The 16,594-nt window shown below is 37.5% G+C and overlaps 1 protein-coding gene across 1 annotated transcript; it reads left to right on the plus strand.

The window, feature by feature from the left end:
• The first annotated feature begins 779 nt into the window (after positions 1 to 779).
• On the plus strand, positions 780 to 16,328 carry LOC129253473 (uncharacterized). Its single transcript, XM_054891870.1, has 3 exons — positions 780 to 1,111; positions 14,842 to 15,407; positions 15,480 to 16,328. Exons 1-3 carry the CDS (start codon positions 780 to 782, stop codon positions 16,061 to 16,063), a joined length of 1,482 nt encoding a protein of 493 aa, XP_054747845.1. The 3' UTR covers positions 16,064 to 16,328.
• The last annotated feature ends 266 nt before the right edge of the window (positions 16,329 to 16,594 follow it).

Here is a 16,594-nt window from a genome sequence, read left to right on the forward strand (position 1 = left end):
GAATTTTTACAAATATTAATCAGCGCACGGCCTACCCTTTAATTGTGTTGAAATTTCGTTGTGTGAGCAATGAGTAAATGGAGAAAGTTTTTAAAATATTCGACTGATGTCTTTATGCGCATGCGTGCAGTTTAAGCGACTAAGGTGTGGAACAACAACACGCATTGGTAAGTGAGTGCCAAGTGACAGTGGCTGAAAGTGACCGTGGTTGAGATCCAGCGCCGAGTACTCGCAGTGCCGGTACTGGGCATGCCCATGCTCATGTAAGCATAGAAACATATGTACATGCATAAATATGTGTGCGTACTTAAGCGAATGCATGAATGTGCTTTTTTACTGCTTAAGTTGAAGACTAATAAGTTTTTGGACGTCCGATGGTGTATTTATTCATTTTCAGGCAACAGTTGACTGTTGACTGTTGATTGTTGTATACTGGTACATACATATGTACTTTTATAGGTATGTTGTTGTGAAGATATTCAAATTTTTAAACTGACATTTGCAACCAAGTGATATTTTCAGTTGAATCTTTATCCAAGTGACGAGTGGACGTTCGAATAGATGAAATTTCAATGGTGTTAATAAAAAATATAATAAATAATAAAATAAGTGAAAAGTGCAGAAAGTAAATATATGTAGAAAATATTTTCCATATAAATTTTGTGTTTTTTTGTAAACGTTCTATCATATTTAAAAAGAAGTGTCACATAGTTTACAACAACAATTTCGTAAGTTAAGATTTAGTTAATGTGTTTCATTTAAAAAAAAGAAGCATTACAATGAAAGCGAAAGTGGAACGCAAGCGAAATCAGTGTGACATTGAATTCTTAAGTTACCCCGCCGCCGCTGGTCATACTAATAACGGTTATGTTAGCGCTATTACCCGTATTCGAATACAACCATTTACTAAGTGGATGATGGTGGCAGTTGTTTTTTATGTTTTAAACTTGGCCAATTTGGTGTTATGCAATGTAGCCATAAATGACGAACAAACCTCAAATTCGCTTAAGTATGCGAATGATTCATTTGCTGGTTTAGCGAGCACTGCCATTTCATTAGAAAACGCTTCCCCCTTGGTCTGGTCGGAATTTCTAGAGGATTATGTATTGAGGTAAGTTTTTAGGCTTGACCTTGAAAAAATATTAACTTAAGTAATGTAATTTGTATGTAATGTATAAATGCAATTTGATAGACATCAATATTGAATAAAGTCACAATCTGCATGTAATTTATATTGCACAGGTTTGAAGTATGAGTTGTATGTCTCTTAATAAATTGAAATTAGGTCTTGTAAAATTAGCGATGGATTAAAAATCAAAATGATTATTATTATTATTTAATTACCTCTAATTTGGTATACCATTTGTTTTGATCGGTTAACGGGTTCTCCAGATATTAGAAGTTTTTCATCTACCTTGTTATTTTTTTTCCAAAAACGTTATTTGGCGATGTATAAGTATAGAAAACTACATAGCAGAAACGAATTACAATATGTCTCACTCAATATTTGATAAGGTCAAATATTTCGAAAGTAATGCTCATATTTATTTATTATTATAACAAAACTACCCCAACCCAAACTTAAAACTAAGTTGATGTCTGAGGCACAACACGCCTACACTAAAGGGAAATCGACTGAAACGGCACTTCATTCACTGGTGCAAACAGTGGAAACTTCCCTTCACAATAAGTAGTACTCTCTGGTCGCATTTATGGACATAGAAGGTGTTTTTAATAATATTGAACCCAAAGCTATTTTGTCTGAAATTGCAAAATTGGGTATTAATTACTCCATCCGAAAGATGATCGAATAAATGCTCCAAAGTAGAATAATCACTTCAGAGCTCGGGCTAAGCCGCATGAAAAGGTACGCCGTCAAAGGCACTCCTCAAGGCGGAATATTTTCATCCCTTCTCTGGAATCTCGCTGTAAACAGTTTGCTTCCAAATCTCGAAAAAGCACACTGCAAGGTTGTAGCCTATGCAGATGATATTGCTCTCTGCGTGTCAGGCAAACAACTGAATACCCTCACTGAGCACATGCAATGCTCAATCAATATTCTGTCAAAATGGTGCACCGAATGCGGACTAAATGCGAATCCAGCAAAGACAGATCTTGTTCTCTTCAATAGGAAACAACAATCTCCTCCACTGCAAACAATAACTTTAAAAGGGGAATCTTTTCTTCTACCAGATTCAGCTAAATATCTAGGAGTAATTCTAGGTAGGAAGTTGAGTTGGAAATTGAACATTGAAAACAGATGTAAAAAAGCTTTCATAGCTCTTTATACTTGTAAGAAAGCTATAGGCAAAACCTGGGGTTTTACCTCGGATCATTTATTGGATATATACCTCGATCATCAAACCGATACTCTTCTACGGTGTGGTTGTATGGTGGACAGCACTCGAAAAACGGTGTAGAGTAGCCACAATTGATCGAGTCCAAAGAACAGCCTGCCTCCTGATAACAGGATACTTAAGTACAACACCTACTAAGGCTCTAAATACGTTGCTTCACTTATTCCCTATCGATCTGGCTGGCAAAGCGATTGCAGCGAAAGCAGCGACACGCATTAATGCTATATCGAAATGGAATAAGTATTTTGGCCATCCGGCCATACTGAACAGGAACACTGTTATCCCTTGCGACATAGACTATCATGTAAGTCTTCCATCACCACCCTTGCTATTTTCCTGTTCACTCCCAACTAGGGAAGAATGGAAGGCAAATCTTACCAAAATCGATGGCTCTCTGATTATATACCTATACAGATAGTTCAAAACAAGACGGTAAAGTGGTATTTGGAATCTTTTCCAATTCCTCGCACACCAATCTATCATTTAGATTACCCGACTACTGTAGTGTATTCCAAGCGGAAGTATGCGCTATCTGGTATGCTGCGAAAACTCTCTTAGAAAAGAGAATATCACTAGAGGATATCCGCTTTTTAACAGGCAGTCAAGCGGCTGTTCGAGCACTCAGCTCCTCTTATACCCACTCAGATGTGGTTCGATCCTGTCTCTTATCTCTTAACGAAATAAGTGTTCAGAATTCTGTCCAAGTTATCTGGATGCCGGCTCACAGTGGATTCGAAGAAATTCGAGAATTTAACAGCATTGCTGATTGGAGGTGGCGAGTGGAAACTACTTGCGGTACGACCAGACAAATCTGGCCATCTTACAATCTGAAACAGACAAAAACCCTTATAAGTCTTTCGAAACACGAACTAAGGCATATAATATCTCTTATCACCGGCCACTGCCTTTTGGGCACTCATGCACGTCGGCTCGGGGTTCCTCAAAACGAACTGTGCAGATACTGCGAGGACGAAGATGAGGAAGTATCGAGCAGGCATTTGCTGTGCAGTTGTCCCGGCCTAGCCAGAAGTCGACTCGCTCTTCTAGGCTCTCCCACAATTGACAATCTTTCAGTACTCTCGGACCTGAAAATCGAATCTGTCATAAAATTCTCGAAACGAATTAATATCTTTGAACAAAATCTATAATAAAAATCTCGGTTAGGTGGGGAAATCATATAATATAATGAGCTCTAAGGCAACACAACGGACCCAACTTGCGGTCTATGTGGCACTCCGATGCGGGGTCACCCTTAAACCAACCAACCAACCATAACAAAACAAACTTATTCTATTTTTCCGCCATTAATGAGAAAAATAGAAATTAAAAAAAATAAGTTATATTCGGCATTGTTTCAAAATTCATTTCACATATCTACAAAATAAAAGATCAAGTAAATGCACATGACTATTATTATGTTAATTTTTGGTGTGATCATCCTGGCCATTGTTGAAATTAGTTTTTTAGGGGATATTCCTGTGGAACCTTTGCCATTCCCATTCCTCTTTGATACATCGAATCAAGTTGTTTTTGTTTGTAGGACACCTTTTTGTCATTTTATTTCTCAAATGCGACCATAAATTTTCAATTGGATTGACAGGAGACTCAAGTGTTCAAGGAATTGCGCTATGGACAGGAGTATCTAGGACTTTTGAGCAATTGTGTAGCAACCAAGACCAGCATATGTAAGATTTGTGCTGGGGATCATTGTATTAGTATAATTTATGTAATGATTTATATCGATCTTCTACATCAGTGAGTCCAAAGTTTTGCAAACTTCGTTTCAAATTGTTATGTGAAATGTCTAAATAGATTTCTTTTGTCATGAAAATTGAAATTAAAATTTGAAAAGGTCGAGCCAAGGAGCACCAGGAGATTTGGTGGCTCCTAAAACACTCCGGCTAAAAATCCCATTGTATTTAAAGCTCTGGAAAGAGGGTAGATAGTCAAGGAGGGAAGGAGAAAAGCATCAGAGAAAGAGATAAGAAAGAATAGAGACGGAGATAGAGATAAATTCTTTGGCAAATCTGTAAATATCCTGTTTTAACGACCGAATATTACTTATTGTCACGACATCGGATCCCAAAACTCGTAGCCGTGCTCTAGCAAAAGCAGGACACTCACAGAAAAAGTCCTCAGTGCTATCCACCTTTTCCAAGCATGACAGGCACATTGGGTCCTCAACGATTCTAATGGTGGTCATATGCTGACCCCATGGGTTGTGTCGTGTAATGATACCGATCATCAACCGAACGTCTTTCCTTCCAAGTTTTAGTAGAAAGTTTGACAGTTTTCTGTTCGGACTTGTCACAAAACATTTTGCAATTCTGCAGCGTTCTAGCCGGGCCATCACTCATTGGAACTGATTCCGATTATTGGCTCTGGCCCTTGTTGGGGAACCACTGATCCACGATTGGCCAATTCATCGGCAATTTCATTTCCTCGAACACCGGAATGTCCTGGAACCCATCAAAGTACAAGCCCGTTTTGTCTTGCGACAGAATTAAGCTTCTTCTTACATTCGTGAGCAATCTTTGAGGTTTGCTTCGCGTTCCACAGGGCTTTCAGTGCAGCCTGACTGTCACTGAAAACTCCAATCTGTTTCCCGCTCCATCTCCTCTCGATTATCCATTCGGCTACTTTCAGGATGGCAAAAACTTCCGTTTGGAAAACAGTTGCCATTTCCCCGATAGCATAGTGATACTTATTACTATCGTTTAAGTACCATCCGGCTCCAGACCCTATTTCATTCTTGGACCCATCGGTAAAGAAAATATCCGTCAAATGCATTCTGGATTGCTCCATTGCGTGGCATCAAATTTCTTTCCAAATGAAACTGTGGGTAACAGGTCGTCTTTAGGTGCCAAAAACAGTGGATCTTTTGTCATGCTGTCTTCAATAATTTTAATTTCACCCACACGTTTGCCACAAATAAAACCCCATACCATAACACATAGCTTCCCATATTTCAGAGTGGAAATAATGTGCTTGTTTGTAATGTTGTTAACGGCTTTACCCAACCTCTGTTGAGTCCATCGAGGTATAGCATTATTTTGGTCTCATCATAAAAAAACCACACATTATCTCAATATTCCACTTAATGCCCAACATAGGTTAGAGCAAAAAAAGTATTGAATTTTTTCTTGCATTTTTTGATGAAAATTTGAGTTTTAAGATAACTCTTCGGACTGTTTCGTGACACTCTGGCGGTCTTCCAAATCTGCGGCTAACATTCTAAGGCTGCTCTGCGGTTTTTCGTTAATTTGTTTCATTATTGTCGTTCCATATTGACCTTTGCAACGAGTATTTTAAAAACATTTCAGTCATTTGTTTTGCTGATTTACCTTTATGGTTATTATAATAATTATTGATATTCATATTCCTCACCATGAAATTCGCTTACTGAATAAAAGAAGAAGACCACTTTCACATAAATCAACATAATGCGAGGTAAAAGAGCTCACCGATCATTTAAACTTCAAGATATCTCCAATGAGAATACCTCAAACCAAGCTACCACCCCGGGCTCTAAACTCTGAAAGCTTTATCGAAGACTTATGGCTTTTACCCAAACAGTGCACCAACAACACAACATATCAGTAAATTTTCTGGAGTATAGTTCACCCTCTGAAACGAAGTGGTTGGAATCTCCTTTTCACTGATGGCACCAAGCAAGTCAATTGCATCGCATTTGCTGTTACAAATGAAGCTGGGCAAACCCTTTTTCACGGACTACTACCGCAGGACGCCACATTAAATCTTGTAAAGATTAAACAAAAGGTTTTAATATGCACAGATAGCCAATCAGTGTTCAATGCTGCAAGAAACATTCGAATGGATGTAGGCCCATTATATCACATGCAACAATTGTCAATTAAGAAAGCGCCAAACACAAAACTAATGTGGATACTTGGACATTCGGGCATACTCAGCAATCATCATGCTGACTATGCCGCAAATCTTGCCTTAAAATCGTGTTTGCACTTTTATAACCCACTTAGTACAACATCAATTAAAACCATTTACTCCAGAGCTTTAAAGTTGGGCGCCAATTGGTATATCTACCAGCATGAATACAAAGAAGTAAATCCACACGGTTCCGCTACCATACTGCCAACTTCGACTACTACTTGGATAAACCGATGTTTTGTACGTCTAAGGCTAGGCCATACCCTTTTAACACATCAATACCATTTAAAATTTACGTCACATTCTACTATATGTCCATCGATCTCCGCCTTACGCACCACAACACTGGATAACGCAGATCCAATCAACATTCTCTCCATCCCTTCTGAAGCAAATATGTATAATAAAAATGTCAAATTTTCTTAAAGCTATAAATATATTTCAACTTATTTAGTCTCCTAATTTATATTTACTTACATTTACTATCACTTGACTAAGCCGATAGCTCTGGTAGCTAGAGCTTTTATATTAGATTAATCTATAATTTTTATTATATATTTTAAGGGGGTGGTAGGGTTTAGCGCTAAAAAAAACACTTTTTTTTTAATTTTTTACAAAAATATGGCTTAAGATACTTTAATAAAATCAGTTGCATGTTATTGTACATCTTTTCAATAAGTTTTTAAAAAATATTAATAATAAAATATTGACAAATAAGCCCATGACAGAGTTTTTTTGGAGATATGTTTTTCGAGAGGTGCTCTGCGGTGCCAATCGGCATTCGTCGTAGAATCATCTGAAACCAAAAAAGTCGAATTTTTCAGTTAAAGTATGACGTAATGCTCCCCCCCACATGAATAAAATTTTTTTTTTTCATTTTTGTAGTTTTGGTGGCAAAAAAACGTAAAACGAGCATTTTTGGCGAAAAATTTCGCCATATTTGTAAGTGAAAAACAACCTTAAAAAAAAAAAATAAAAAAAACAGTGTGGGGGGAGGTATTTTTGATTTAGAAAACGTGTGCCAAATTTGAAAAGAATCGGTTGAATAGTTTCGGAGTTGTGATTGGCACCGACTTTTAAGAAGTCGTTTCGGGAAAAACGCGTTTGAAAAAATGACTCTGAAAAATTATCTATGCTCCGCATTCGAGGTAGAGTGCCTACAAAGGCTATAACTTTGAGAGTTCTGCTCCGATCCACTTAAAATTTTGACACAACATTCTTGAAATGATTTACTATAAGATGAGTGAAGAAAAAAAATTTCGATTTTGTGACCCTACCCCCCCCCCCCCCCCCTCAATAAATAATATTAATAATAATATGAATCACTTGCATGACCCCTGACCCATCAACTCTAAGCAACACAAAATATGTATATTATATATATTAAAAAAAGAAAATATTTTACTGTTAAGTACCTGCGGTTTGTTTATTGATCACAGGATCTAATAGAAGGCGATATCAAAAAAAAAAAAAAAAACGCCTGAACTGAACTGAGCAGGTAGCGCAAAACACGCGATCAATTGTTTTATTCCGCTCCAAGCTACGTTTCGTTACTGCTAGTAGCTCAAAGTACTAGTCAAGAAAAATTGCTACCCTATAGCGTCAAAAATAATAGACATACATATATAAATAATAAGTCGTTAAGATTTCAATAGGTATCAAACATTTACGTTTTTTTTTTTAATATAAAAAGTTAGGCGGTTCACGAGCAATAAAAAACATAATTTTCAGTTCTATTTAACCATACCTACAACTTGCAGGATACGGACGCACAGTGCGGCCGATTCCCGAAAAGCTGGCCAAAACTCAAAAAATTAAGTAATTGATTCAAAATTTCTTACTCGGGGGTTGTCGGGGTCGCTGATTACGAATTTGATCTTAAAATTTGGAAAATCCACCCCCTTCCACCCCTATTGGCCACCCCCTCACGTGAAATAGCGTATATTCTAGAACATAATCAAGATGCATGTAAATTTATATGTTTTCGGGGTCGCAAGTGGTAGCAGCTGAATCTTGTTTTATTCAGTAACCATTACTTTTTTGAGTAACCTTTAATAGGTTTCAAAGCAGCATATGACGGCGTTGTATTACTATACAGTTTGAAAACAAATTTTACAAAAAAAATTGCAAAAAATGTATCTACGTATTGCTGCAGCTAAAAATTTTGTGTCGAGGTATTGATATGTACTAAAGATTTCTCGTATTTTACAAACATTCCGAACATTCCATTTGGTTTTGTTCAATTTACTCCATTACAAAATCTTTCAAATGTGTACAACTTTCACTATTCATCGACAGTAATACGATGCTCAAACGAAGGCCACGCACACTGGGCCAGAAGACCCGAGTGAGTGGCCAAAACTCTTTTTTCTTAGGAAAAGGCCATAAAACCGATTAAAACCACGTTTATTATAGTTTTTTAACTCTATGAATGCGAATCTGAAGTCAAAATTAAAAAATTCAAAATGGCGGATCCAAAATGGAGGACATGAATATTAAAAAATCCGTATTTTTGCTTCAAACTCAGAATCTAGGGGTTTAGAACAATGCACATTACGAATATAATGTCAACTTTGAGAAATTCAAAATGGCGGATCCAAAATGGCGGACATAAAATTTAAAAAATCAGTATTTTTGTTTCAAGCTCAGAATCTAGGGGTTTAGAACAAAGAAAATACGTCTAGAATTAGCTGTACTCATACACCCAGGATACACCGCGAGGAGGATTCTAGTACGATTTAGTATCCCACTTTTTTTTTGTAATTTTTAATTTTTTTTTTGTAATTTTTAATTTTTTTTTGTAATTTTTGTAATTTTTAATTTTTTTTGTTGTAATTTTTGTAATTTTTAATTTTTTTTAATTTGACTTAATTTTTGAATCTGCATTTAAGTTCAATTTATTCAGAATCAGAAGTTTCTTCTTCTGATAGTTCAAGTTCATCTAGAAGTTTGTGAACGTCATTAGACGCAAGCATTTCATGATCGCGTTCGGCCTCTGTTTCATCTTCCGATTCATATTCGTCTTCATTTGCACTGGCACTGCTATGATCATTTTCCATATTTTGAGTATCTAACAAAAGTAACTGTTTAACTTCTGCTGAAAGTGGTAAACGTCTTCTGTTATTAGCTCTAGACAACCTGTTCATACTAGACAGTAATGGATCAGAAGTATCTAGTAATCGATTAAAGAGATCCTCTAAGTTTGTTTTCCTATCACATTGTCTACTGTGCCTGAGTCTGAAGTTTCTGTAATCTTTGTTTCTCGATTCAGATGCCTCTTCTCCATATACAGGGTTGGCCATATTAAACTGACCCATTGAGTAACCCTATAACTTTTTACTGCAATTTCAGATCAGCTAATGACATACCGCGTTGGAAGCGTCAGTCGAAGGAGATTTATACCATGAAACAGTAAACCCCAATAGAACGCGCTGAAATTGTTCAGCTGTACATTCAAAATTCCTTCTCGATTGTAAAAACGCAACGTGCGTGGAGAAAAAAAAATAAAGTGAAAAGTGCGCCGTCAAAGAACGCAATCAAGCAAATGCACAAAAGATTTTTGTCTTCCGGCACTGTGGCTAATACCCGACGTCCAAATAAAAAGCGGCCAAGACGATCTAACGAAAATATCGCGGCCGTACGAGCCAGTATCGAGCCATCGCCGCGAACGTCAGGTAATCGTCGTTCTGCTCAGTTGGACATCCCTCGGACCACTCTACGACGTATCATTCGTTTGGATTTGGGGATATTCCCGTACAAAATACAACTAAATCAACAACTGTTGCCGGCCGACAAGCCTCGTCGCTTGGAATATGCCAATTTTGTCGTCCGAATGGCTCAAACTGATGAGGATTTTGGGCATCAAATCATTATGAGTGATGAGGCCCATTTCTCCTTGAACGGAACCGTAAATAAGCAAAATTGCCGTTTCTACGCCACTGAAAACCCTCAAATTATTGAAGAGGTACCTCTCCACGACCAAAAAGTTACAGGTTGGGTGTGGCATTTACGCTGATATGGTCATTGGGCCGTTCTTCTTTGAAAATGGTCAACACCAACCATTGACTGTCAATCAAGAGCGTTATCGGGCCATGATAACCGATTTTGTGATGCCGATTGTTCGTGAAAATGGTATGGAGCACTTCTGGTTTCAGCAAGATGGCGCACCACCACACACAGCACGAGCCACCGTCAACTTATTGAAGACTTTGTTCCCTGGCCGTTTGATATCAAAAAGCGGCGATTTTGACTGGCCGCCACGATCACCGGATTTGACGCCACCGGACTTTTTTCTTTGGGGCTATTTGAAATCTAAGGTTTACGTCAACAAGCCAAAGACACTAGGCGCACTTAAGGCCAATATCCGACGGGAAATAGCCGCCATATCGGCCGAGACGCTGGCCAAAACTATGGAAAACGCCGAAAAACGGGCACATTACGCTATACGAGCTAAGGGCGACCACTTGCGCGATATCATATTCAAAAAGTGATGTAAACGAATCTCCTTGAACTAAATTAAATGTTTTTCACAATGAAACACAAAAAAATGTTTCTTTTTCCATATTTTTTTAATAATCACATGGGTCAGTTTAATATGGCCAACCCTGTACACCAACTGGTAAAGTACAATGTCTTATTATTTCTCCAGCATGAATCAAGATTTTATGAAGAGTTGCTGGCATTGGATACCAAGGATACAAGATAACATACAACAGACATGTTTATGAAAAGGCGCAAAAAGGCGCATATATACCTTATTTAATACTTCTTTACGAACAATTTGGCATAAAATTTAACTCATTTGATAGGGGAACTTCGGGGAACTTTGTTTTCAAAGTAAGTCATGTATGAATAAAAAACAGATTTTGTTGATTAAATGTTAAAAAAAAAACTTATTCAACATAAATACACATGGTTTCAATTATAAATTATTTTTTGATATCCATAAAGAAAAGTTATGGACGATAATAACATCTTGAGTTTGACTTTGAACTGTTACATAAAAAAAACTAATTGATAAAAACTAATGAAACTTCATAATTTGGTGTAAAAAATTACTCAAAACAAGATGATGTTATAAATTTCCTGTTTAAATTAAGTCGAAAATTTTTATTTTTGGCCACTCACTCGGGTCTTCTGGCCCAGTGTCCCACGTTGCGACTGAAAATACAGAGGATACTTATGGTACAGGACGTTGCTATGAACGGTTTTCACTACTCAAGGCATTACTATAGCCAACCCAAAGACAAAAAAACTCTATCTAGAAACTTTTTTTTCGACTTTTGGCCAGCTTTTTGGGAATCGGCCGCACTGTGGGACGTACCGAATTTGCCGGTTATATTTTCAGTGTAGCACCGCAAAACTGCATACAAAAAAGGCATCTAATAAAACAAAAATGATCACTGCTCAAGTAGCAGCTATGGGAGTAGTAGAAGCGCAACAGAAGTTCGAGTACGAGTACTAGCGCTAGCTGGAGTACACATGAATAATTGTGCAAGTAGCGCTCCGGGAAATTGCAACGACAGAGAATACTGAATAATTTTTTTGACTAGTACTCTGAGCTACTAGCAGTAACGAACGAATCGTAGCTCGGAGCGGAGTAAAACAGCTGATCGTGTATTTTACGCTACCTGCTTCTACCTATCTGTTCAATTTCAGAGTAGTAGCGAGAGCAGAGCAATGTTTTCAGTAATATTGCTGCTACGAAGGAGTTAATGCAAGCCCAACTATACAACGTTACATTGTGAAAAGAATTGTGAGGCAAACTGTATGTGGATTTTCGCTTATTAGCGGCCAGTTTTGCGTAGGAATTGGATGGTCTGGTTCTTTTATAAAAACGAATTAAATATTGAAATTCTGTTTCGGGTCTAGTAAAGCAAAACAAAAAAATGTTATTCTTTAAATATACAAGGCGAATTGAATACATATTCTATCATACTTGCAGGGTTACGTAGAGAAGCGGACATAAACTTAGTTCCAATTAAATTGGGTTACAATTAACGCTTAAATTGCTGAAGTGTTCTCAAATGGCAGTTAGCTGCCTGTTTGAACATAATCTCAGAGTGCGCTGTCTCACTGGCACAGGAACATTCAAATGGAATAAATGGAATCGCTCCGCTATAGAATATTTGCGTCTGGTTGGACGACGACATCAATACATTTCAACCTTTGTTAGCTGAGTTCCATTTATTATTTCCCGCTCAGATTCTTCTGCTACCAAGTCCTCGCCAGAGGAGCTTTCGTATTTTATATGGGGCTTAGCGGAGATAAAGTTGTCTATTGCTTCGTCAGTATGCGACTCTGCCCTTCTTGTAGATTTTTTTCTTAAACTAAGTATCAAGATATCTGCCACCTAATAATATTTCAATAATGCATTTCTGGCATTCGAATTTTCTTGCAAATTTGACCCATGCTACTAAAATGCTTCTTCGTACTTGCGTTTCTTATTCTTCCAATAGCAGTCCAAGGAATAAAAGTGCATGCTACCTAGCCATCGCTCTATTAATGATAATTTAATATGTAGTGGAAGTTCTAGAACGCCAAGAAGACACCGCTACTGTAGCGGTTAAAAGTTAATTGCAAATGACTTTTTTAATTGTTCCATGAAAGAAAAATAACAATTAACCTATTTAATTAAAACTGCCTAGTCCTTTTTACTCCATATATGCATACAGAATTACTGTTAAGAGAGTAGGGGTTAGATCTATGTTTCATTTTGGTATCACCACCGCTCAAAATATGGCCCCGGGGCACCTAAAATGTGTTTTACAGGATCCAGTTATCCACTAATTTTTAATTGTAAATTAAATTCAATTGCTAATTGTAACTTTCCCCATTAGTAATTAATCGTGTACAGGAATTTTGAACAAAAATTACTACTTATACAAAATGCAAAAGCAGCGCTCGAGGCGATGCAGATCGAAGGCGTTTGTAGATAGCGACAGAGAGAGAGTGCGTTAAGGGGAAAAATTAACTCTCAGTTTCAATGTTCCGCTACGCAATATGGCGGAAGTATTCGGATGGAGGCTGCGTGTTGTTGAAATGCAGGGTTTTTAAGTTTCGTAGCTTTTCGCTTGAATACCTATTTTTTAAGTTTCATAGCCGGAGGTCGATTAATCCTAAAAACTTCTTTTTTATTTCATTTTGAAGTATTTAGTAAAAACTATTAATAAATTCTTTAATCGATATTTAACCATTGTCCTACAGTGTAGCGGGTTTTTAGTAAATATAACCATCCGTTTTACTTTCAGAAAGGGAAAGAGAAATTATTATTACAAAAAATAATTTATCCAGCGCGGCTTATCATATCGGTACTCGGGTTCCATTGTATGTCTCATTTTCTTACCCTATATCGGCCGCCGTAACCGAATGGGTTGGTGCGTGATTACCATTCGGAATTCACAGAGAGGTCGTTGGTTCGAATCTCGGTGAAAGCAAAATTAATAAAAACATTTTTCTAATAGCGGTCGCCCCTCGGCAAGCAATGGCAAACCTCCGAGTGTATTTCTGCCATGAAAAAGCTCCTCATAAAAAAATATCTGTCGTTCGGAGTCGGCTTGAAACTGTAGGTTCCTCCATTTGTGGAACAACATCAAGACGCACACCACAAATAGGAGGAGGAGCTCGGCTAAACACCTAACAGAAGTGTACGCGCCAATTATTTATTTATTTATATCGGTTTGACAAAGGTTTGGTCAAACGAGTTCGTTTGCAATCCCCGAGTGGCGACCTATCGAGCAGAATACAGTAACGTCTTGATAACCGCTTCGTTATCTGAAAGATGGCAATAAAGACGTCTTTAAACCTTAAAAAAATAAATAAATAATTGGCGCGTGCACTTCTGTTAAGTGTTTGGCCGAGCTCCTTCTTCTATTTGTGGTTTGTGTCTTGATATTGTTCCACAAATTAAAGGGCCTACAGTTTTCAGTCGCCTCCGAAGGAGAGGAGATTCTTCTTGCAGAATACGCTCGGATGTTTGTAATTGCTGCCGACTGGCGACCGCTATTAGAAAAAACTTGTTCTTTTATTTTGCTGTTTCATGCACGGGGACTCTAACCTACGCACTCCCGAATGGTAGTCATGCACCAACCAACGCCACCGTCTATTAAATCTCATAAAATCGAAATATGCAGATGCATGTTGTGTGTGTAAGAATTTCGGTCTGAAACACAACGGAGGTGTGGTACCAGTTTCATATATCCATTTGGGAGTTCATTTATTTAACGACGTTTTCGATCTGTCAATTGTCTGCTTGGAACTTTCTGTCCAAACAAATTCTTTTAGCTATTGAATCATAAATCCGGCCCCTTTCCTAATCAGAATTTCTCCATAGAATACCTGTTTGCCAATATGCAATTGCACAACAAATTTAACCTTTTTTTCTCTCTAAAGAGAAAAAGCTCCTCATAAAAATCATCTGCTGTTCGAAGGTCCCTTCATTTGTGGAAATACATTAATACGCACACCACAAATAGGTGGGGCTAATTATTATTATTATTATTATTATTGTTATTATTACGGTGTTAGAATATTAAATTTCCAAATTAAAATTTTCTCTTTTATTGACTTTTTGCAGCCAATCAAGTCCCAGTGCTCGTACGTCAAAAGATCTTCCATTTATTCCCAGCCAAAACGATATGTCTATGATGAGCCCGAACATGCCAATTGGTATGCAAGGACCTTTAACTTATCATTCATCAGCCTACAAGCGTCCAAATGTCTATATAACAAAACGCATTGGTGAAGCGGTTGAATTGGAGCCACACATGCGACCGCCCGTTCATGTAGTGAACCCACAATTTCGACCCATGACCAATCAAATGATACAACAGCAACAAATGCAGGAACAACAACGTCAACAACCGGGGTTTTTCCAACAACTATTTGGTTTGGGGGGAGGAGGCAGCAGCAGTAGTCAACCGGTACAACCGGTACGACCAGTGCCCGTGCAACAGCACCACCCCCCAACACCGGTACAAAATACCGGTCCACAACCACCATTTCGTGCCGTAACCGAAAATGATTTATATTTGCTGGGCGCCATAGAGAAGCTTGTGTACCGCGTTGATTACTTGGAGAGTCGCATTCGTCGTGCCGAGCAGTTAATCTACTATTTGATGGCGGGGAATAATCAGAAAGAAGGTGATTAACATAATCATTCCTACATATAATTTTTTTTTTTTTACTTTTAACTAATATTAATTACAATTTCAGTTCGTGATCCTTGTCCAACGAATTTTACTCGCATCAGCGACAATTGCTATTACATCAACAGTCAGCAGCAGGTGAACTGGAAGACCGCAAATTCTGCTTGTAAGGGGCTCAATGCACATCTCGCAGAATTTGAAAAGGTGTCGGAAAATGAAGAGATAATGGCTTACATACTAAATCAACCTCAACACCGTGGTCGCGATTATTGGTTAGGCGGCTTGAACCCTGGATTGCTTTGGATTTGGTCAAATTCAGCAAAACCCGTTAATCCTAATATGAATCTTACGTCAATCGCCATTTTACATGCCAATAATACAGAGAGCAATACAATCGATGTGGATGGTGATGATAAGGATAAAAATAAGGACGAAGAAGATTCTTCCATCAACGAAAACATTCTTAACAATACCGTCGAAATTGAAGGTCAGGGTCGATGCTTGCGTCTCTCGTATAATCCCGCGAAACACATTTACAATTACTATGGACAGGAATGTACTTCGAGACATTATTATATCTGTGAAACTGAGGACAAGACGCTCGATAATAAGATTAAAAAGATCACACGTGAATTAAAATTATTTGATTGATGGCAGAATTACAGGAGCATTCTGCTGTTAAATGCCAATAAAGATTCTTGTGATGTATAGCCATTCACTTTTCAAGATCGAGTTCACAATCTTTGGTAAATTTCTTCTAGAAATATTCTCTGAGAGCGGTCCATGGCGTAATAGGTTTACGTATGTGAAGTGGTTGACCAAATCCTCTGTTAGCGCTAAGGGTACGACAAATACATTTTTAATTGTATTTGAAACTCAACCGTGGATTGTAAACTCGATTCGAAAAGTACCATATTTTATTAACTCTAAAAATTTCTAAAAATATTACTCATACTTATTTATACTAATTTATAATTAACTTTATTACATTCTATGTAGAGTTTTATCGATATGAGAAATAAAAACCGATAAAAATACGTGTTCTTATCCCATTAGACATCTAATATACTAAACTGTTATGACCTTAAAAATGTCCGACAGACGATTTTTTCATTTTCTCGACCAAACTGGTTCTAATTATAAGCACCTAGTCTTTCTTCAACGTCAGTTGTCTGAACGAAT

The sequence above is a fragment of the Anastrepha obliqua genome, chromosome 1, assembly GCF_027943255.1.
Source record: "Anastrepha obliqua isolate idAnaObli1 chromosome 1, idAnaObli1_1.0, whole genome shotgun sequence".
Classification (NCBI taxonomy): Eukaryota; Metazoa; Arthropoda; class Insecta; order Diptera; family Tephritidae; genus Anastrepha; species Anastrepha obliqua.